At 44.9% G+C, this 24,298-nt stretch overlaps 1 protein-coding gene across 1 annotated transcript in view; it reads left to right on the top strand.

The window, feature by feature from the left end:
• The first annotated feature begins 7,653 nt into the window (after nucleotides 1-7,653).
• Nucleotides 7,654-24,298, top strand: part of Marchf4 (membrane associated ring-CH-type finger 4) — a 111,299-nt gene continuing 94,654 nt past the window's right edge. The window contains exon 1 of the mRNA XM_032901318.1: nucleotides 7,654-8,186. Within this exon, the coding sequence (XP_032757209.1) occupies nucleotides 7,677-8,186 (510 nt within the window). The 5' untranslated portion in view covers nucleotides 7,654-7,676. The remainder of the gene's footprint in view (nucleotides 8,187-24,298) is intronic.

Raw genomic sequence — 24,298 nt, 5'->3', positions numbered from 1 at the left:
TCATTTAGGGACACTGTTTTTGTTCACTGAAAATTCATTGAGAAAGATGAGATAGGATGACATGAATGAAGGTCAAAAAGAGGACCAGAAACTAAATTCCATTCCAAATTACTCCTTGTCAGAACCTGAGGAAGGTGGGGGGGTTGGGAATATTGGTTGAGATGAGGATCCTATGATGCATAAGCAAAAGAGAACTGTTTATAGTGATGATGAGCATGGTTATGAAGGGCACAAAACTTTCAACAGATATTTATTGAGGACCTACTATGCGCCAACACTGACATAAGCACATAGCATCAAAAGTAAGAACAACCACAAACTCCGCCCTTGAAATCTAAAATCCAAAAGGGGACATGGAGAAAATGACACTGGTATTCTCTCCCCATGGACTATTAGTCATCTGGGACTTTTTCTCTATCATCAGATTCAGGTTTCTCCACATTCTCCATCCAAGGTGCTCAGGCTGATACCTGCTCAAAAATGCGAGTGAGTCCTCTGCATGTGTTGGAGGTGGGCAGTGGCAGTTTAGACTGCTTGTACCAGCTTCGTTTGTCTAAAGGTTTCTACAGCTTAGGAAGTCAGGCTCAGCTGAGATGGCTCCTTTGACCCAGGCTCTTCATGAAAGTTTGTAAAGATATGGGGTGATTCAGGCATCATGTCAAAGCTCAACAGGGGAGTGATCCATTCCCAAGTTCATTTACAGGGTGGCTGTAACATTCACGGGCTGTTAGCTAGAAGCTGTTTTTTATCTTAAGGCCCCCGTGTAGCTCACAACCAGCAGCTGGTTTACACAGAGGGAGACGAGACAGTGTAAGTGTAATGATAGAAAATCAGTGTGTGTGTGTGTGCTGATCTCAGAAGTGATAATCCTCTCTTTTTACGTGTAGTAGAAGCTGTTTAATAAGCCAGTCACCAGGTCCACCATCTACACACAAGGCTATGCGTCTTAGGAGGTGAGGATTAGTGAAACCATTTAGACATTACTACCATACGTCTGCTTGTATTCTGAACTCTCTCTTGACATACAATATGTAACAGACAAACATAACTAGGTAAGGTTTCCACATGGCACCTGGAAATTTAACTAAAAGCTACATTGTGTTGCAAGGCGCCAGGTTCAGTGTGACTCCTTGTAGAATTTTGTCACTGATGCTCACCAACTCCATGAATGTAGGCTGCTTTGTTCAAGTCAAAATTTGAAAATGAAGCCTACTACTTAAGAAAGAGTAAAAATAAGGGGAGAAAAACTCAAGTCAGGTATATTGGTTCAAATCTGTAATCCCCAAACTTGGACAGCTGAGGCAGGAAGAAAAAGAGTTTGGGGCAGGCCTGGTTTGCAATAATCCATCCTGAGCTACAGTGAAATCCTTCTATTAAAAAATGGCTTTGGTAGGACACTTGTCAAAATATACGTTACTAGGATGACCCCCATGAAATTCATTTTTAGTGATTTGGAGGTAGCTCCCCTCTCTCCATCCCTCTCTCTTTCTCATGCTTCCTTCTTTTCTCACTTCCTCCTTTCTTCCTGACAGGATTGTGCTGTGTCGCCGTGGATGGTCTTGACCTAACAATTCTGCCTCAGCTTCCTTGGTGCTGGTATTACAAATGTATGCCACCATGACCAGTAAGAATTTGTTTGCTTTTCTTTCTCTTTTTTACATTCATTTATTTTATGTGTACGAGTGTTATGCTACATGTTTGTATATGCGTATGTCATGTGCTTGCGTGGTGCCCATGGAGATCAGAAGAAGGCATTGAGTCCCTTGGAACTGGAGCTATGGATGGTTGCCACATGAGTGCAGGGAACTGAGGCCAGGTCCTCTGCAAGAGCAAAATGCTTTAAACCACAGGCCCTTCCATCCAGCCCAGATTGTTTCTCAATTTATTCTTTCTCCCTCCCTTTTGTGCGCATGAGTAACATGTTGGTACATATGTGACCCAGCACATGCATGCACACCAGAGGATAACTTTGTGGAGTTGGTTTTCTCTTTCCACCTTTACAGGAGTCCCAGGGGTTCAACTCAGGTTGTCAGGCTTCTTTACCTACTAAGCCATCTTCCTGAACCCAAGAGTTCCCATTTTTAAATAAGTATTCTAAGTACCTATGAAGAGGGTGTCTGGTTCAATATAGAATAGATATTGATAATTTGCATATTAATAGAAATTCTTTAGTTTTTCTTTAAAGAGGGTCAATGGAGTTACTGCAAAATTTGGGAAAGCAAACTATAGGCAAGATTAGAAGACAGATGAATTATGTATAACACTTGGCTGTGTGATCTCGAGCTTGGAGCTCTCTAATTCCTGTAAAGCCTCCTCTGTCTTTGGCACACGATGGCTAGGCAAATCAGAACAACAGCAGCCAGCCTGGACTCCCTTAGAACTTCCCTGCTTAGAGAATTAAGTACAATGGCCTCTAGAATGAGTCATGCTGCATGTCTAAGTGTCCTACTATTTCTTCCTAAACCCATTCCTTCGATCTTTCATTCCTTCACTCCTCTTGAAATCCAGATGACCCCAGCATCTTTGTATGTAATGAAATATATCTGAAAACAACCTCATTTAAGAGAATAAATCTATTAAGGAGCTGAGAACTTTCTGGCGTGAAATGAAAAATATTGATTGCTTCCTACCTGTTAGCAATGAAATCCCATCCAGTTAATTAACCTGCTCAGGGATAAAGTTTATTCTCGCCCTTCACCTTCAGTTCCAAATCTTTAAAGCCATTAAAACAAGTACCCAGTCAATGAATAAATCTCACAGAGGGGCATTTGGAACCTTCTGTACACTGGCTCCGCTCACCTTCCTGCCTTTACTTTCAGTTACTTGCCTCCAAGCACCTTCTAGCCCAACCGATGGAAGGGCTGACGTATTCTGTGTTCCCGATGCCAAGAACGGCTTCCTTCTAATTCTATGTCTTTTAACTCAGTTTGGATGTCATCTCTTGAAAAAGGCTTTCCCAGAACTCTGGCACTGATCCCTACCTCCCCCAACCTCTTCCCGCCTCTCCTAATTGCTGCTGAACTGCGGGTATTACCTCCCTATTCTGAACACTCCTACAACTTTTTATACTTTGATCGCACTTATTGTGTGCCTTACATTATGATTATGCCCGTGTTTCTAGCATGAGACTCTTGGGGATTCAGCTCTAACCAATTCATTTGTGTGTTCTTGTATCTCCCAACACCATTCCTTACCTATGATTGGTGTTCAGTAAATGTTTTCTGAGTGTTTAAATGGAGACCCATTGATTTAACATTTTCTTTATGGTTGTTTTTTTCTCTCGAGGCTCATGATTCAACACTGACATAGTGGGAGCCTAATTCAGTGAGATGTTCTGCAGGATTCATATTACATTCTAAACAGAACTCACAAGATTCCTTCTTCCTATAGACAATCCAATTCTCCCATTATTAGTAGCTTTCTATAGAAGTGACAGAAATAGCAGGGAGGAGCAAGACAGTCTTCTTTTGGCCATCACCCATTTCCACAGCTCTGAACGCAGGCTCCAGATGTGGGCACAACACAGCAGAAATTAATATTTCATGGTTATAAAACCTTAAAAATCAAATTTAGATTTGACCTCTACTCAGTCATGTTCACACTGAAGAGAAGAAATACATGGTTCCACTGGGGGAAAAAACCACTGGTCCATTGGGTCTTTTCCCTGAGCACCTGCTGATTTCAGGGTGCTGCTGCTGAAAATATAAATACTGGTCATGCAAGGAGGTCTAAGTTATACAGAGAGACTCAAGCATGTGATGAAGTCAGTTTTATAGAGTGACATGCACAGTGCCAGAGGCAGACGCAGGGTAATGAAGAGTACAGGTGCTTTCGAATAAAGTTTATTCTGCAGCAGTGTTCATGCGAGTATCAATAATAGCACCAATAAAGCATTGCTTTATCATTATTAAAACATTGGCATTGTTTTTATTATAGTTAATAATTATATATGTGTATGGGGGGAGCATGTGTGTCATGATACACACATGGAAGTCAGGAGGCAGTTCTCACCATCCACGAAGAATCCCTAGGATCAAACTCAGGTAGGTCAGGCTTGGGGGGGGAGGGGCAAGCACTTTCAATTCCTGTGCCATCTTGCTGGCCGGGCGCCATTTTCTTGTTCTTTCTTTTTATTTTACTTTATTATTTTTTTGGCATTATTTTCTTTTTTCTTTTATTTTGTTTCTGGCATCCTTTTCAAATACTGACTTGGAGCAGGATCTCAGCATCCATGTCAGGTGGTGGGACAAGATTCAGTCAAGCAGCCATGCTTGGTTGGCCCAGACTTAGAGATAGACATTCATTCCCTAGGGCTCAGGGGAATGAATCATCCATGGAGACACCGACAAAAGGGCAGTTTCCTTATGACTCATTGAGCCTCGCTTTCATGCCAATGATATTTTGGTGTGGTGATTTTACATTCGACTCTGTCTATAGTTTCAGAATTTCTAAGTGCATTAGCATAATTAGCCCAGCTGTGTAGATGACTCACAGGAGTGTGTTTTCTAAGTCTGTGACCCTACAGGAGTGGCAGGGGTGGAGCGGCGGGGTAGGGTGGGAATCTAAATTATAAATGGCCAAAGTCTGCCGTTGTAAACACTGAGTATTGGTATAGCCTGTTTTTGGCTTTCTTCTCTCTGGGTCTCTTTGCATTTAGGAATACTCTTCTACTCATTGGAAATGTCTTGATAAGGATAGGTAGAGTGGTTTGAAAAAGAAGAAAGGGCAGAGAAAATTAAAGTCAACTCCAAATCTCTCCTTGCTGGTGGCTCTGTGGAAGATTTGGATGGGGGAGGGCTAGGGATATTAGTTAACATAAGGCTATATTATTGCCCTGGATTCTTATGTCTCACAGCCTAAGAATATGATGGCTTGAAGTAAAGATGACCACGAGAATGGTGGCTATATAACAAATATGTATCTTACCTCAAGCCTAGGCATATTAGGTTGGTTTAGGCATATGGGAATAAAAATGAATCCAAAACATAATGCAGGGTCAGAGAGAGGGGGAGGAGCAGGGAGGGAGGGAGAGAGAGGAAGGGGGAGGGAGAGGACATTTCCTTTCCTGTTGCAGTTTAAATTCTAGAAGGCAAAAATGTTTGAAGGTTTAAAAAGCACTTTTCTCATGTGCTTTCTCCTAAGTCATGAGAGATTTAATCTCCATCAGGTGCCAACTTCAATATGGAAGTCACAAAACTTTATCTTTTCCAAAGCTACTAAGTGACATCTACTTTAAGTGCTTATAAAGAAGAGCATCGTGGATTCTGGTTTAAAAAAGAACTGTATTGGGTGTCTATGTGCCGAGGGAAGCGGTGAGAAGGAACAGTGGGCAGGGAGCTTGCAATTCGTACTGTCCACCCGGATTCTTTCTATCTGGGAAAAGATGTGGAATGAATACGCGCATCATGCCACCACCCAAGTTCCCATTCTGCCTCTTTTACTCTTTACTGCCTCCTCCCTCCTCTCCTAAATCCCTCCTTCTCTTCGTACCTCCCTTTCCCCTGGTTCCTCCCTATCCTCTTCCTTCAAACAGTTCTCTCTCCTCCTGTGGTTCCCTCTCTCCTAGTCTCTCGCTCTTTCCCTCCTCCATCCCTCAGCGGCGTCTGCGTCAGGCCCCCACTGGCGTGACGCGCGTGGTCTGGGTGGGAGCTGTCCACTCGCCCAGGTGCTGAATGCAGCAGCGCTTTCACGGCCGCTGGGGTGGAAGTAGCTGGGTCCCTTCTCCGCTCTCCGAAGCTTGTTTCCAGTCCTCGGACCGTCAGCCTATCGCCCCGGCACCTCCCTTCCAGCACCACCCCTTTGGGAACTGAGCCAGGGGGGCAGCAGTCGCGGCGGCGGGTGCTGAGCAACGGCGGAAGACAACACCTGGCAGCAGGCTGGAATCTGATTCGCTTCCTTTTCGGCTTTTCTAAGAGATATATTTATATACGGTTCTGGGGAGTCTCCAGGACCAAGCTGGAGCCAAGTGCCGTCTGTCTGACCAACTCGACCACACCGTCTCTATTCCTCATCCCCACCTTCAGCTTACACCGCAAACAAGCCTTACCTCGGTGCATCTGCGAGAGGTAGCAACAGCAAGCGAGCCTAGCCAGCCAGAGGCAGCTGGAGGAAGGAGGGGCGGCGTGGGGGTGGGAGCAAAGAGCGGGCCGAGGCCGCACAAGGTGGGGGGAGCGGGGGCAGAGCTGTCGACAGGACCTGGCAGCCGCCCTCCTCCGCCCCCACCCACCAGAAGCACTCTTTCTTGATTATCCGAGAACTGAATTGTTTCATTAGTATTATTTTATTTTTTATTCTCCCCATCACTCCCCCACCGCCCCTACCCCCACGCCTGCCTTGTCTCTGGTTGCATGGCAGCACTGCCCGGGCGCGGGGGCTCAGGGCCAGCCCCTCGGGAAGGAAAAGGAGGAGGATCATGAAGCCTGGAGTCGCGACCGCGCTGGACCGCGGGCAGCAGCCAGAGGACCAGCCGGAGCAGCCCCCGCCTGGGAGACACCAGGACGCCGACCAGCAGTCGCTTCTACTGCCACAGCAGCAGCGCCGGGCGCGTGCAGACCCAGAACAGGAGGAGGAGGGCGGCAGCGACCCAGAAGAGGACGAGGAGGAAAAAGCGAGGCCACTTTCCAGCCCGGACCAGCCCATCTTTCAGCTCTCGAACCTCGCCCGAAGGGACCTTTGATGGAACCAAGGGGAGGGGCCTCCGACTTACAGACTGCAGCTGGAGTGGGCTGGGGGCTGAGATCATGTAACTATTCCCTTTTCCTGTCCCCTCCCACACGCCCCTCTTCACTACCTCCTTTCTCTGATCCTTCTGTCACCTTCTCAACCCCAAACACACACCCTTCCTCTATTCAGGACCTTAGACTCCGGAAGGCAGCAACCCTCGGAGGGTTAAGGATCTCTTTTTCCTCCATCCTTTCCTGGTCCACCGCCCTATATCCCACCTCTTCTGTGTAGCCTTTTGGCTGCATAGGCGAAGCACAAGGCGAAGCTCTTTGCCCAATTTCACCCACAACAAGCCCCCCAATTCCTATCGTAAAAGCAACTCTGGTGCTGCTGGGGGTTAATTGCCCCGGTTTTCTGCCGAAGAGAACTAGAACTTGTACCCCCGCCCAATCTTGCCTTCCCTCAACCACTTCGTACTATCTGAGGCAGTCTATCTTTTTTTCTCTCATGTTTAATTCTCAATTCTTTACTGAGCTGGGTTCCCTAAGCTGCTCCAAATTTGATTTCTATCCATCCTTTTTATATAAAAGAGATTTACCACAGCCTAGAGATTTGAGAAGAACCTAGCAACCCTTTCTTTGGGAACTTTTAACAATTAGACCTTGGTCATGCATCCCAGCCTGGATGCTGCCTCGACTGCCCTGCTCCCAGTAGTGTTCTGGGGTCAAAGACAGAAAGGAGACAACAGCCAGAATTAAGTCTGAGGCTGGGGCGGGGCTGCCAGAGCAAGAAAAACTTTTTTACTTTGCATTTCCTTAGTAGCGTTCGGAATCATTGACTCACAGTTGTCAGTCTAGGGGGTAATTTATTTGCTGCTTGGAGGGGTTATAAGAAGAGCCAATAAGAAAGAGGTTCCTCCATAACATAGGAACACTGTGGACCCCGAGCCCCACCCTACCCACCTCTTCAAAGACTCCAGCTGCCCCCTTTCCAGTCCTCTGCTTCCCTATCACATGCTCATGCCCCTGGGTGGGCTGCTGTGGTGGTGGTGCTGCTGCTGCTGTGGCTGGTACTGCTGTGGACTGTGCACCCCAGCTCCCCAGATGTTGCGCCACCAGGGTCTCCTCAAGTGCCGCTGCCGAATGTTCTTCAATGACCTGAAGGTTTTCCTACTGAGGCGCCCCCCTCCAGCGCCCCTGCCCATGCACGGTGACCCCCAGCTCCCTGGTGTGGCGGCCAACAACAACACCCTTCCGGCTCTGGGTGCCGGAGGCTGGGCAGGCTGGAGGGGCCCCGGAGAAGCGGTGGGCAGGGAGACCCCTCCTCTGCCACCTCCACCACCTTTGCCTCCTGTGGAAGATGACTGGGATGGTCCAGCCACAGGGCCACCGGCCTCCCTGCTCAGCAGCGCTTCCTCTGACGAATTCTGTAAGGAAAAAACTGAGGACTGCTACTCCCTTGGGAGCTTGGACAGTGGCATGAGGACTCCCCTCTGCCGCATCTGTTTCCAGGGACCAGAGCAGGTGAGTCCTCCCCTTCCCCTGCTTCGCGTGTGTGGTATCTCCAGGCCATGCAGATTGCCATTTAATTATTTGCCCCAGGGAACTATTGTGCTATGTCTAGTGTCAAGGGCTGGAGTGTTTCGAGTTTCTCAGTGTTTCTTGTGGTGAAGCTGACCAATTGGTGCCCAAGGGAGCCTGTTTGGTAACAAGCCCAGTTGCCCTTTGATTTTGTACCCTCTCCCAAAGTAAGTCTTTTCAATTTCATCTCCAAACTTCCATCAGCGCCTCAGAACAGAAGATCCAGCAGCAATGAAATAAGAGCCTCAGAAGGGACCTTCAAGCTCATTGCTAAAAAGACACTTTTAGCTGGTCTCTTGCTAGTAAATGACACACCCCACCCCAATTCTACATCCAGATTTCTTCCTTACCTGAAACTGTGACAAGATCATGCTCTTGCTTTCTAGTCTCACAGACTGGAGGACAAAACTCCTGTTTGTTTGGGTTTGGTTTTGTTTCTTTGAGACTACCTCAGTTTCCCAAGAGTTGGTGATCTTGAATTTCCTTATTGGAAGCAGATGCGCTAAGTCAGAGTGAGTTTAAGTGAAAGAATCTTGCTAGATCTTTCCCCCCTCCCTTGCCTTCCCTTAAACTTTCCCCATCCATGGCATGGAACAGAGTTGGGTTTTCTTTGTTTGTTTATTTGTTTGCTTTTGTTTTTGTTTTTTCAAGTCGGTCAAGTTTTCCCTTCCTTATCTATTCAGATTTTCACAGACATCCCTCCTGTCAGTCCACTGTCTGGTGTCCACTGAATAGATGTGCTAATTCATATCAGTCCCAACTTGTGAGGACATACATGTAGCAGAGTCCCAGGTAGAAAAGACTCATCTGTAAATCAGGTCTGACTAGTGATGTAGGAGATAGAACGTTTGACTGGTATATAGAGTGGGCTCAGTGTGTTCACTTCAGCAACCTCTTCAGCAGTCTGGGTCTTCATGGACAGGTGCAACAGGATGCTGCACTGGTGTTCCTGATAAACCCTGCTCTTGCTTACAGCGTGAGCTTAGCTGACAATTCCATTCATTTTTCTTCCCATGTTTCTGAATGGGCAGAGCACTTAGAGACTGGAGATGCAGCCCGGGCATTATGAAAGGAAGTAGGCATAAGTATTGCAGAGACTGAGGATAGGGATGGTCCTTCTCATGACTATGATAACCTGAAGCAGCAAATAGAATGCTGGTGGACGAGCAGGTCCACACTGCCCTCAGTGCCTTTCTTCTAGCACATTGCTCCATTGTGAATACCAAGCTTCTGCAGGTGTATAGGTCTGTGGCTAATGGTAAAGATGAGCCTCACTTCGGGTCAGGATTTGTCTCATTCAGGGGCCCCGGCTTCTCCAAAACATAGAGTGATTTTGCTTATTAACTTCCTAAACTATTTCTTCCTTCTCCCATATGGGCTGGCGCATGTGCGCATATCAGAGGGGCTGTTGGAAACGCGCCTTCTGGCAAGAGCTCTCTTGCCTCTAGAAAACAGCAAGTCTTGGAACGTGTGCTGAGATAATATTTCACCTGCTGTGAAGTAGTCTTCAAATAACTCTATGCCTCTAGGCCTCTTTTCCAACTTCCATGAGATACCACTTGCTTCCTATATCTTTCCTTGGTAGGAGAGCCCAGAAGTGTGAAAATACCTTGTAAGAGATTAACATATGATTAATGTGTTTTATTTTTTGATCATGGAAAACCTGTACTTTATTGGAAAAAGAAAAAAAAAAGATCATTGGCAACACTCTGAAATCCCCTCTTGTGGTACAAGGTCTGATCAACGGTTGGGGACTTTTGTGGTTGTTTATCATCCTTACTCTGTGTCATAAATGGAGCTTGGAATAAAAAAAGAAGCTAACATCACTAGAGGAATGGGTTCTCTTATTATGCGGGAGGGTGGAAAGGGCTGTGTCTGCGTTGAGACTAGACCAAATCAAGCGCTTCTTAAAGATGATTATCATGTTCTGGAGGCTTGTCAGAGCCAAGTTGTTTCAATGGGACAATGTTATACTGGCAACTAGAGAAATGTGTCCTGTTAGATGTGGAGAACACGGTTTCCCACTTTCTTTTCACTTTTCTCCACAGAATTTCAATGAGGAAGGAAGACAAAAGAGAGAGGCTGGGGGTCCTCGAGAGAAAGATGAAAAATGAGAGGTGGGGGTAGAGAAGGAAAGAGAGGGAGATGGAGAAATAAGTGGTCAGGTGTGGGGAAGGGGGAGAGAGAGAGACAGAGACACAGAGACACATAGAGGGGGAGAGAGAGACAGAGACACAGAGACACATAGAGAGAGAGAGAGACAGAGACACAGAGAGAGGGAGAGAGAGACAGAGACACAGAGACACACATAGAGAGAAAGGGAGAGAGAGACAGAGACACAGAGAGACAGGGAGAGAGACAGAGACACAGAGAGACAGAGAGAGAGCCGTGAAGCAGTTGTCTCTACTTGGTCTAGGAGAGGAGTGACCTGCCACCCAAATAGCTGAATGTCTTAGTCTTTTCCATGTTCAAACAAAGGAACTAAAAACTTCCCCTCCCACACACCATGCTCTCATTTGACGCTACTCTAGGATCCAAAAGATTGTCAAAAATAAAGATTTGGTCTCTTCCTACAATGCCCACAGTAATGTGGTGAGGGGTGACAGGAGGGTTGTTAAATTCACACCTGCAGGTTACCACAGAGGACTTTGTATCCATTCGCTCGTGCACATGGATGCAGAGCCACAGGATGCCATGGCTCCAGGACTAAGCATCTGTGAGGGAACAAAGAGCTCTGCTGTGCTGAGGCTGGCCTTCCACGGGGGACACAGAAATGGGCAAATGAAGTAGTAGACAAACAAGGTGATTTCAGATGGAGAAGCACAGTGAAAACAAGTGAGACAGGAACAAACAGGAAGATGAGTTAATCATGAAGGAAGAGGAAGGATGAGACACGTGTGTCCATGGGACAAACAGGAAGGGCCTTCCAAGGAGTGCTCTGTCCAAGCTGACACCTAAGTGATGAGGAGGACCCAGCAAGGTACAGATTTGGGGAAAGAGCATTCCATTGAAAGAACAGACCCCCAAACCCAAACGTGAGCAGACTTAGAATATTTGAGAAACAGTGGAGGAGATGTGGGAGAAGGAAGGGTGTGAACACATGCCTTGAGAACCTGTTGGCGCCATGCTGGAAAGTTCCCGAGTAGCCATTTTGTTCTTCTCTCGGGCGGGCATTTGTTCCAATAAGACCGTGTTCAAAGACCTCTGAGAGTGTATGACAGGGCTTTTGTAGATCCCTTCACCCTTTACTTGTGGCTAATGCTGTCTAATCCCCCCTGGAAGAACAGTGCACTGTGGTTGGTAAGCTGAGGCTGCTTGAAGCCAGATGACCCTAATTGGAGTGATGAACTCGTTACATGGCCGAATGGTGTGTTTCCTCAGACTCCTCATTTGTAAAATTCCCCGCTTGGAGGGTGACTCTGAACACCGAGTCAGATACTACAAGAATGGCTGTGGCAATGTTTTTTAACTGTTTATTATCTCAGGTGCACGACAGCGCTCCCTTGCTTTGTTAAAATGTGCCCAGCTCACAGGCTGACAGGAAGGTGAGGACTTTTGTGGTTGGCTTCTCTTGTACATATTATGCTCTAGGCACAGAGTGCTATCCCTCTGTTTTGAGCACCAAAGTCTTTATTAGGAGCCAACTTAAGCCCGCTGCTTTGCTCAACAGGGGCTGAGAGACCCACGTTAGATGCAGCCTGGTCCTCTAGGATGTCACAGTCTAACCCAGACATCACAGGGTCTGACAGAGATCAAGAACACACAGATGATGAACCTGAGTGAACGTCTTTATTGTCCGAACAAGAAAGAGGCAGGTTTCCAAACAGCCAGTGGGGTGGATACCTATTCAGAAAGACAGGAATGGAGGATTCGCAGGGATTTGCTACTTTCCCCCAATTAGTCAGGAAGGCTTCTCTGTGGCTGCTGAAGACCGAGGGAGAAGAAACGGATTCAGGCTGAAAGGTTGAGGTTTGCTAGGCAGCAGCAGAAGAGATGAGAGAAAGTGTGCCCTTCTCAAAGAGTGCAACCACCTGCTCCACCACGGGGAGCTGTGGGAGGCCCGGAGGTGGGGGTAACGGTTAAGGAGGCAGCCCCGAGCAGGACCGGGAGGGGCTGCATACTTTAGGTCTAGGGAATTTAACAATCTTGGGTGGCTTTCACATTCCTTGGGGCTAGCTTCCTGGGAGCTCTGTTTGCAGGGAGCAAGAATAATGCGGAAGGTTTTAGCCAATGTAGTGGGACCAGAGAATAAAGATTTTGCAAGATGAGGGGGAACCTGGCAAACGCACTGAGAGCTCAAAGACGGAGAAGGGGGAGAGCAGTCTGGGGCTGGGTAGTGGATTTATTCTTCTAAAAATGGCAGTTTTGTTTTGTATTTCCTTGTGTGCTTACTACACCGCCTCCTTGCGCAATCAACAAACCCACACCTAAAAGTTTCAGATCTTAGGCAAAAGATGATAAGTAGAAGCTCATGTACTGTAGGCTAAAGTATTTACAAGTAATAAAACCAGTTAACGATCTGTTAAATACAATCCATTCTACCCTCTCAACCTGACTCCTGTGCCTTCAGAGCAACCAGGAGAATGAGTTTGAATTTACAACTTTTAGATTTGTCTGAGTTCTGCATTAGCCAATGGAGATACCCTCAGACCACTCTGATTTCCTTGTCTAAGTTCTGTCCATACTGTTCCCCAAAAAGTGGCTTCTTCTCCTAGTCCTCTAGCCTAGGAGGGAGTTCATAGACATGAAGAAGAAAATCCTGCAGGTCCTAGGAGCAGGCTTGTGTATATCTAGGTAGGAACTCCAGGTTCCCAGGTAATGGAAGCACATTGCAGAAGAGGGATATGGCTCTTTGACCTTGCAGACTCCTCTGGGAATGGGTGTGCTTGTAGAGGGGACAGCTATTAACCTCCTAAAGCCAGGGACACTTGCCTGGGTCCAAGGGAAGCACTATGAGAGGACGCTAAGATCCCAGAAGGAAGCACCCTGTGTGTGGTTTTTTTCCTCACCAGATCTTTAGATCTCAGCCCAGTACCTGGCTCATGTTTATGATTTAATTAAATGACAAAATGCTTGCTCAAGTGGACATATCCGCAGTCAGGATGCCTGAAATAAAAAAGAATGTTTAGGGGAAAAAACAAAAAACAAAAACAAAAAAAACCAAGCCAAACCAAAATCACTGCCATCTAATGTTGAAAGCAAGGTGTCTGAGAGAAGGGCCGCAAAACCCAGTGCCTTGGTCAGTGAGGAATTTCCACAAAAGTCAGCTTGGGCTTTGATACTACAAAGTACATTCTATTAAAGGTAGTCCAAAGTATAGGCTGCCTTAGAGGAAAAGTGTATTAATGACTGGGACTAGATGACTCAAGATCCCTTCTTGGTTTGAGAGTTTCAGCTCACAGATGACATTGTTGGGAGAGTCCACAGGGGTCTCTTAAAATCTAAGCAGAAAGACCTGTCCTTCTGTAAGGCTCCTTGACCCAGTATACAGAGTATTCTAATGTGTCCTTAACAAATGAATGGACTCTGTCATGTGTTTATAGGAACTCTAAATTGTTGGTAGCCATATGATTGGTTTAATTGTGACTTTTTGCCATGCACATACCAGGGTGAAGGAGCAAGCCCTTCATGGCTGATAGGCAAGACACCACTGTGGACTGAAGAATACAGATTCATTGCAGAAAAGATGGCCACCACCTTCAGGTTTTTCCTTGCTGCCTTTTAGTTTCTACTTCCATTCGAAGTTTCTAATTCAGTTTCTAGCAGGTCCTGCTTAAACTGGAAGCTCCAAGGACCCCTTCTTCATCCGAGACCTTTACTAATGCTCTCATTGTCTGTTGGGTGATGGTATAAAGATGTTCAAATCCCACAGTCGGGGGCCTGGGTAGTTTGTATTTTTGTGTATTATTGACATGCACACACCATGCTTATGAAAGTACCAGAATGTGTCTCTTTGTCTTTATCTCTGTCTCTCCTACACACACACACACACACACACACACACACACACAGAGAGAGAGAGAGAGACAGAGAGAGAGAGAGACAGAGAGAGAGAGACAGAGACAGAGACAGAGGCAGAGGCAGAGAGAGAGAGAGAGGCAGAGGCAGAGACAGAGACAGAGAGAGGCAGAGGCACAGAGGCAGAGGCAGAGAACCAGGGATCAGTTTGGGGAAGATACTTGAAAGCTGTATAATAAGGATCTAAAATCAATTGTCTGTTGATTCTCCACGTAAGTGGTTCTCAACCTTCCTGATGCTGAGATCTTTTAATACAGTTCTTCATGTTGTGGAAATTCCCCCAACCATAAAACTATTTTTAAATGCTACTTCATAACTCTAATTTTGCTACTGTTGTGAGTTATATAAATAGCTGATATTCAGGATATCTATTATGCAATATCATGTGAAAGGGTCTTTCAACCCCCAAAGGGGTCATGACCCACAGGTTGAGAACCACTCTCCACATGTTGCTCACTAGAGTAATCATTTGTGGGGTGCTGGAGGATGTATTGGGTGTGGCTTCAAGCTCAGCCATTCATATAGAGAGTTACTTAATACAGCTGGGAAGGCAGGAAGTTTCGAAATATGGATTCCAAGAGAGCCTGAGAGAAGACAAACATGAGTGAATAGATGAAATCATGTGTGTTGTTGAAGCCCAGCTCTGTCCTCTGAGTTTAGGGGAGGGAGGGAGGCTGAAGGAAGAGGACATGCTAAAAGAACTGTGGAAACGAGGGAGCACTTCTTGTTTGCTGGGAAGAAAGCCAGGGTGGAGGTGAGCCTGGATGTAGAGGAGCTGGCAAGTGAATATTGTGTGCCCAAGCCACATAGCGTCCCCCACCCTAAGACGTATTGTATGCAAGCTAGGATTTGCATATGGATATTGAATATTTGACACCTCCTTGTTTGGATGTGAAAAGCAAAAGTGGGTGTACACAGGAGGTACACAACTGTGTGAAAAAGTTAAGCAAATTACATTTTCAGAATATTTTTATTTGTTCTTTGACAATCTCATACATGTGAATATATATAGATCCTATTTACCCATAATTCTGTTGCTGTAAAATTATAAAAAAAAAAATGCTGCCTTTTATCCTGCACTAGATCCAGCACCATAGTGCCCATAACATCTGTTAGATGTCTTCATCTCAGTCAGCGAAGCGTCTCACCCACTTTGCTCCATCCCATATCACACTGCCAATGGCTACTCTCAGAACCTGACAAAAAATCTTTCTACCCATCTAGTTCCCAAGGCAGTTTGTCACCATGTCATCATACACATACTAATTCTTTGGCGGCCCACTGTATCCAGTCACCACCCAATCTCTTGAACTCAATTAAGTTGCCATATGAAAAACACTCAACACAATAACTTCTGATCCAATTGATAAGATATAATTGCCCACCTAGACATACAAAACTCTGTGCATATCCATCCCTTAAGAATATTCATAACAACCTGTAAATGAGGAATCTTAACATCTGCTTCCATGTTCTCTCGGCTGCTTCTATCTCTCCTTGCTCCAGTCTCCTCCTCCTCTCTAAAACTTTTCTCTCGCCCATCCTTCCTTCTCGTCCAATGACAGGCCTCGTTCTGTCTTGTACCTGCCTTCACCTGCATAATGACATCATCCTACATAATTCTCCTTCCCACTCCCCCGGAATATCCTCCACTTCATATCTTCTCCCCTTTCCCCCTTTTATAACACTCTGTGTCCAATTACTGTTGTCTGTTAGAATGCTTGACTGATCCTGTTGGTTTGATCTTGTGTGGGCAATCACAGCAGCAGTGAGCTTATAAATGTGATGTAGACACACAATAGACAGCATCTCAGAGCCCTGCTCCCATCATCCATCTCTGGCCTTCTTCCCACCTCCTTTACTGCAATGTTCCCTGGGTCTTGAGTTGTAGGGTTGATAGAGATGTTCTGTGTAGGGATTATACTCAATAGTCACCTATCCTCAGCACTTTGATTATTTAAGTCTCTGCATTAACAGCACTCCTCAGAGAGATATTTGTTGGCCAAGATGAGAACATTAGCCTATGGAGATATTTAGAAGGCAGTTGGACAGTATGTCCACACAATGAAACAACAGTAGTAGATTCTTCACTATGTCCCTTGGGCTCCCAGGCTGTGGGTTTTTGACCAGGTTTATAGTATCAAGTATGACTTTCCTCATGAGGAACAGGCTCAAATCCAATCAGAAAGTGCTTGATTTATCCCTCTAACCTTCATGTTACTGTCATACTAGTAGGCGTAGCCCACCTAGGAGGTTGGTAGAGTAGCATTCATGGTTCAGCACTGGGCAATACCACTGATGACTTTGTCCCTCCCTGTGGCCTTCTTATGGTACTGTCAAAGTTAGCCAAAATGGAGGAAGTCTTCTGGTCAGTTCTGGCTTGGTTTCTCTGTTCTACAGTGCAAGTGTGTTGCATCTTTAGTAAAAGGGTTTTACCATCAGTTATAATATGAGCAGCAGCAATAACCTGTGTTGTTTGAGGGATCCCTACATAGAGTCTCCATGACTGATAACTTGTGGGAGAGATATCCAGTCTTGGCAATTGATAGTGTCATTAATAGCCCATGTCTTCTGGGGGAAAGCATTGTCAACTCATGCAGGTAATGTGTGTACTCTTTTTAATACTTTGTTTGTTTGTTTGTTTGTTTGTTTGTTGAGACAAGGTCTCACTATATAGCTTTGGCTGTCCTGGAACTCAGTATGTGGACCAGGCTAGCATCAAACTCATAGAGATCTGCCTGCCTCTGCCTCCCAAGTGCTAGAATTAAAGGGACGTGCCACCATGCCCAACTTTAATAAAAAGTTTAAAGATTCATTTTAAAGTTGTGTGTGTGTGTGTGTGTGTGTGTATGTTTGTGCGCGCGCACGCGTGCAAGTAAGTGCAAATGCAACAGAGGCCTTGGATCACCCTGCAGCTCTCCAGGGTTACAGATGGTTATGGTCCACCTGACACGGATGCTTGAGTGCTCTGCAAGAACAGTATATGTTCTTAACTACAGATCCAGCTCTCCAGCTGCATTTTAACAATTAGCTTAATAACCGAGTTTGTTCCCATAATGTTTTCCCCATATCTTCAGGTAAGCCTACTCTCTACCATCTCCTCTGTCTTCTCCTACTGCCCTAACTCCAACTTAAACCTTGAATCCCAAGTATCCCTTCTCTACTTTTGTATCACGTGTGTACTATTAGCCCCTCATCACTCGAAGCCTCTTCCCTTCCCTACTCAGAAGCTCTGTGTAGCTTCTTGACCTCTATAGACTCCACATTAAACATACAGATCTAAAATTTCAAAGCCAGCATCTACATATGAGAGAATATACAGAATTTGTCTTGCTGGGCCTAAGTATAATTTACATTTTGAGAACCAGGTAGAGGTCATCAGAGGAAAAAAGTGAGGAATCTGAGCATGTAGGCTCTGCCTAAGTTTAGGATCCAAGGAGTTACCTCTTGCTCCATAAGAGGATTCCTAATTTTAAACTCAGCTAATTGCCTTCATGAGAATTCCTTTCCTTTCCTTTCTTCTCTTTTTCTGTTCATTTGTTTATTATTATTTATTTAGGCAATGCCTCTCTATATAGCCCTGGTTATGCTGGAACTTACCATGTAGACCAGGCTGGTCTTTTTACTTACAAAGTTACACCTGTCTCTGCCTCCCAAGCGCTGGGATTAAAAGTGGCTGCCACCATGCCCAACCTCATAGAGATTTCTGACTCTAGGCTTTGTGATGTTGTCAATTGAAGCTAACCAGGTCAGAAACTAAACTCCTTACTTGGTGTTTAGGATGAAGAGAAATAGTAAAAACAGTTAGCAGTCCTGGGTTAGGTTACACAATGCACCGAATACTCAGTACTAGTCTATGAAATTTCAAGTTGTCTACAGAATTACTGGGAAAGACAGATCAAATTCTTTTCCTCATCTATAGAAAGGTTAACTTGAATGTTATGAAAGAGAATCGATATCTACAGAACTCTCTGGAAGTTGCCCTCATGGCTAAGTCATGACTCTGCATCTGGTAGAAGCTCAGTAATTGTTGAATCTTTCTCCTTCCTGGAACATGTTCGTCCCATGTTAATAATTCTATCTGTGGTCCCTAGTACACTCACTGTAGAAAGTACGTGTGTGTGTGTGTGTGTGTGTGTGTGTGTGTGAACATTCACATGTGTGTAAATTAAAATTCCAAATATGAGACCTCTGGATAACTTCTTCAGAGCCCAACCAATTTAATTTTCTGATATCGTAAGGACAAATACCGATGATTGTTGTTCTAGCGACCACAGTAATCATTATCTTGAATTGAGACTCCATGGCCAGAAACACACTTTTCCTTATTCTATTGAAGAATGATGGTGAAAACACACTAAAAAAAAACCCACCCAAAACAGGATAAATATCTTGTATCAACTACCACCCATGTGTCAAGGAACATCGACAAGGGGTTTCATGTCTGAAGGATGTGATTTCACTCCCACTTGGGGCCCTCCCCAGGTTGGTTTTCTTAGGCTATTTATTTCATGCCCCTGGACTTGGATGTCACTGTTTATGAGAAAGAATACAATACTGAGTCTGACACTTGTAAGAAGTTGATCTGACACATAACAGATCTAAGCACATGACAGCTTTTCGTGAGTTAACGGCATAGGTCCCTCTTCATCAGCACGTCTCAGGGACATGTCCAAGGGAACCCTTAGAAGATAAAATGTTTAAGGGCGTATTTGGACCCCAGCGAGACCCCAGCATTTAAACATTGTTGTTGCACCTGTTTAGACCCAGATCCTCTGCTCAGCAGCTCCCACTACTGTGACACCTGACTCAGCCGAACTCTGTTCTCTCCCTTGGGTCAGAAACTCTCTAATGTAGTTATCCTTGTCCACCTCCACATTGTGGATTCATAGGCTTGATTGATCCTTATCAATCAGCGCTCTATGCTTGGCAGAAGTGGTTTTTCGTTTAAAGCTAAGAGAAGTCTAAGTAAGCAGAGAAGCAAGCAAAGAAAGTGGAGGAAAGCCTCGCTCAACCCTCACCTGCAGGGCCTTGGCGCTCCAGCCACCCCTGGTGTTCTGGAATAGCTGGGGGAGCATTTGGATATGCTTCTAAATGACACTGACCCACATGTGAGAAGAATGCTCCTTTCCAGTTTACTCTCATGATTTAGGTTTGTGTCTAGGACAGAAATCTTACTGTACTAACAATCCCTCTCTAACATTTTTCTATCCTTGTTAATCTCCCTTGTAAACAAAAAGAGAAGGCATGAGACTCAGAGCCCTTGGATAGACTCCAATATCTAAATAGAACTTTTGGTTACTTTGTTTATATTTGTGCCTATTGTTGTGAATAGTCTTTTCATTAGCACAATGTTACGTTAACAGTAGAACAGAGCAGGAAGTCAGAGCCTTCCCACACACTCCCTGTCTTCCCACCAACACCATCTCCCACCCAAGAGGTACTTTGCCACAGTTGATTAACCAGTGCTAACCTCATTACCCAGAGTGCATTAGGGTTTGGTGCTTGCTTTATTTGTTCCAAGGGTTTCCCCCCAGCCCTGCCCATGGATAGTGATTTGTATCTACCATTAGGGTATCAGACAGCATTTTCACCTACTGATATACATTTATGTTTCCTCCATGTCCTTTTAGATGTGTGTATGTGTGTGTGTGTGTGTGTGTGTGAGAGAGAGAGAGAGAGAGAGAGAGAGAGAGAGAGAGAGAGAGAGAGAACGTAAACAACAACTCTTAGTGCTACATAATATTTTGTTGAATCAAAGTCTTACACTTTAGTTATTATTATTTTTTAGCAAACAACACTAACTCTCTTTTACGGTAGCAGCAGAAAGCCCCCCTGAGAGTAAATGTACTGAAATAAAGATGCAAGATAACTAAAAATAAATGATAAATTTGAAGAAAGTAATGTAGGTAGACTACACATAAAGTATCCACGACTGAAGTCTGAAGTCTGAATGATGCTCACCTGGGCTTTCACACCATGTAGTTGTGACTTTTATCATTCCTGTGGCTAAACATCTGCTAAGAAGCTATGTAAGAAAGGATTTGGCTGGAGAAGTGGCCTAGGGGTTAAGAGCGCTTGTTCTTCCAGAGGACCTAGTTTCAATTCCCAGCGCCCACATGGCGGCTAGCAGCTGTCTGTAACTCTAGTTCTAACAAATCCGATGCCCTCTTCACAAAGCACTGCAGGCCTGTGACGCACAGACACACAGACAGGTGAAACACCAATGCACATTAAAAATATAGAGAAACAAATCTTAAATAAAAAAGAATTTATTTTTGCTCACTTTGAGATTGCAACCCATCATGAAGGGGAAGGGATGCTGGTTGAGCTTGCTCGCCTCTGTGTAAATCAGGAGCAGGGAGGGGGACTTCCTGTGTTCTGATGACTTCCTCCTTTTTTCTCTTTATCCATTGTTCATGGCATGGTGATACCCACATTCAGAGTGGTTCTTTCCTCAGTTAAACTTCTCTAGACCCAGCTTCACAGGTACGCCCAGAGGTTTGTCTCTTAGGAGATTTTAAATCCAGTCAAGTTGATCACGACGATTAACCATCATATACTTTAAAAATGATGTGAAACATTCATGAGCTCCCAAAGGACCTCAGGAGGGGGATGCAGTGAGGCTTGTGGCTGTGGTCTGCTTATGGTGTCACAGAGTCTACATTTCAAACCACCAGGGTTTTGGCTTTCCATGCTTCTCTCCTTTGTTCTTTTATTTCAATCCCAAGGTAGCCGATGGGATTTATAGAAGGAGGTTGAACTTGAGAATGCTTAGGCTGCTTCTAGCTCTGCTGCCTTTGTGACACATTAGAGCAGTGTTTCTCCAACTGTGGGTCATGACCCCTTTGGAGGTTGAATGGCCCCACACAGGGGTCATCTAAGACCATCTGCATATCAGATATTTACATTATGATTCATAACAGTACCAAAATTACAGCTATGGAGTAGCAAGAAACATAATTTTATGACTGGGGTCAACACAACATGAAAAGCTGTATTTGACTCAGAGCATTAGGAAGGGTGAGAACCACTGTACTAGAGGGAGGAACTCAGTTTCCCCTCCCACCAGGATAAGCTTTTCAAGAAAAATGGTTTTTTGAAAGGGGAGTGGACAGTACTTGCCTAACATGGGCAGGGCCCTGGGTTTGGTTCCCAGTATGAGGAGGGTGGGAGGAAGAGGAGGGGAAGGAAGGGAAGATGGAGAAAGGAGAATCAACTTTAGAACTGAGATCAAGCTGGAGAGAGAATTTAGGACAGAAGAAGGGAAAACTCACTTCCACAAGTGAGTTCAACAGGAACCCAGAGTCAAATATGTGTTTGATAAAATTAGTATGGTGGATAAGACATTGGACTTGACAAAGGGCTGAAAAGCTCAATCATGAGGCTTTCTGAATTAGGGTTATAAACCCCAGTGTTGCTGTGCAAATGTGTGACATTGGTTGAGTCACAGACTCCAAATCTTAATTTCCTTCACGGTAGAATAAGAACGATAATAACAGGGCATTGTTGTCTGCAAAACCTCTCAGGAGCCTGCACCATGCCAGCATGTAATAAGGGTCCAATCACACAATAAACACTCTCTGGATGTTGTTGTCCGACCTTGCCAGTTCCCAGCACTTCCTGCAAACTCTCCTGGAGAAAACTGACTTGGACTGTGTGTGACTGTGGGCTGATGACTTCAAGACATGGGCCATACGAATGTAGGGGTATGCATGGCCTGTCAGCTAAATAAAATTACCTTAGACACATGAAACACTTTTCAAGTGGGTAGGAAAGCCATCGTCGTGAGCAAAATAAAAACATTCTTCAATGTATAGTAGCCTTGTCAACAAATTCGCTCAGAGGGTGTTCAAAGTGTAGCTATGATCATTTGAAGGTGCCTGAAACGTTTTCCTCAGCAAAACACCAGCCCATTACTTTAGAAAAGCTTATTATTAGGAGCTGGAGAGGTGGCTCAATGGTTAAGAGTACTGCATGCTGCTGTTCCTAGAGGACCTGGGTTCAATTTGAAATACCCACATGGCAGCTAACAATTATCTATAACTCCAGTTCCAGGGGATCTGATGCCACCTCCTCCTTCTTCTTCTTCTTCTTCTTTTCTTTTTCTTTTCTTTCTTTTTTTTTTCCAGAGCTGGGGACCGAACCCAGGGCCTTGCGCTTGCTAGGCAAGTGCTCTACCACTGAGCTAAATCCCCAACCCCCTGATGCCTTCTTCTAACTGCCTTAGTCACCAAACAAGTATGTGGTGCACATACATGCATGCCATGCACATGTATAGACACATACAATTGAGCATGTGGTGCACATACATGCACGCCATGCACATGTATAGACACATACAATTGAGCATGTGGTGCACATACATGCATGTGGTACACATACCACATTCAAACAAGCATGTGGTGCACATACATGCATGTCATACACATGTATAGAAACATACAAACGAGCACATGGTGCATATATATTCGCGCGGTGCACATATACAAACATGTACAAATAAGCAAGAGGTGCACACACACGCAGGCAAAACAATCATACACATAAAATAAAATTACTTTCGAAAAGCTCATTCTTATAATTCATTATAAAAGATACAAAAGAGAAGGTGGACCAAGAAACTTACAGGGTGACTGAAAACTTTTAAAATGTATTTTTATTTATTATTTGAAAACATCCCACAGGTATACAGTGCAGTCTGTTTGAGTCCACCCCATCCCAACGCCTCCCACTCCCTGATGTTCCCGCACATCTCACCCCCAGATTTATGCCATCTTGCTTTGCTTTAAATGAGTTACTAAGTCAGTGGGTGTTGCCCACATATGCATGGGGGTGCGGTCATCCATGGGAACACAGGTAGCCTATCAATGACCACACCTCCAGAGACAAATGACCTCCCTTCATTTGCCATTAGCTACCAATGAGGCAGTCGTGAGTTACCTCAGCTGGGGTGCTGGGTTACCTCGTGAGCTCCTCTCCCATCCATACTGGAGTTTTCCCTGGCTTGATTGATGCAAGTCTTATGGAAGTAGCCAGGGAACCATGGTTGCTATGTTCGTGAGTGTGATGCCCATGTCACGTTCAGGGGACAGCACTCATCTGGCTCTGCCATTTCTTTCTGTCTTCACTGTCACAATATTCCCCGAGATTCGGGAAGTAGTTGGTATAGTTATCGATCTCATTTAGGCGCTTTGGAAAACTTTTTGAGTATTTTAAAAAGTCTAAATTAAATACTATTCTAAAAAATAACCTAGCTGGTTGGTACTTTCCCAAAGTGTCGAGGTCATTAAAGATGAAGAAGGACAAGGGAACTGTCCTAGATGAACAGAGTCTGTGTAGACCAGGATGGCCTGGAACTCACAGAGATCCACCTGCCTCTGCTTCCCTAGTACTGACTAGCAGAGCTAAAGAAATAGGAGAATTAAACACAGTGTGGTATCTGGTTTGGAATCTGGACAGTAGAGGTAGCTAGCAAAATTAGAATAAAGCAGACAGGCTCAACAGTAGCCTTATATCAAGGTTAAATTCTTGGTTTTGATTATTGTGTTATGTTCATAGGAGACATCAACATTTGGGCAAGTTGGGCGAATGGTGCATGGGAATACTTTGCTTTTGAGTTTTAAAAATAAGATTATTTTGGAAATTAAAAGTTAAAAAATATTTAAGTAAGAGACGTTTATCAAACACGAAAACCTTGGGAATTTCTGGCGTAGAGGGATGGATTGGGTGGCTGTGATATTTACTAGCGCTGTACCTTTTGGAAAAAAAAAATCAATCATTTTCTCTGAATCACAGAGCCCTGTGTCTGCAAGATAGAGCTAATATAAGCAGTAGAGCTGTTCTGTAAAGTTAAGTAAGGGGACCGGAGAGACACTCGGCAGTGAGGAACACTTTCTGCTCTTCCAGAGGACCTGGAGTATACCTCCCCAAACCCATGACTGCTGGTTCACAACTGTTCACAACTCTCCAACTCCAGGGGATCACACACCTTCATCAGGTCTACACATACACACACACACACACACACACACACA

This window comes from Rattus rattus, chromosome 4 (genome assembly GCF_011064425.1).
Source record: "Rattus rattus isolate New Zealand chromosome 4, Rrattus_CSIRO_v1, whole genome shotgun sequence".
NCBI classification, from domain to species: domain Eukaryota; kingdom Metazoa; phylum Chordata; class Mammalia; order Rodentia; family Muridae; genus Rattus; species Rattus rattus.
The sequence above is the reverse complement of the archived record's forward strand: the minus strand, read 5'-3'. Positions and strand labels throughout refer to the sequence as shown.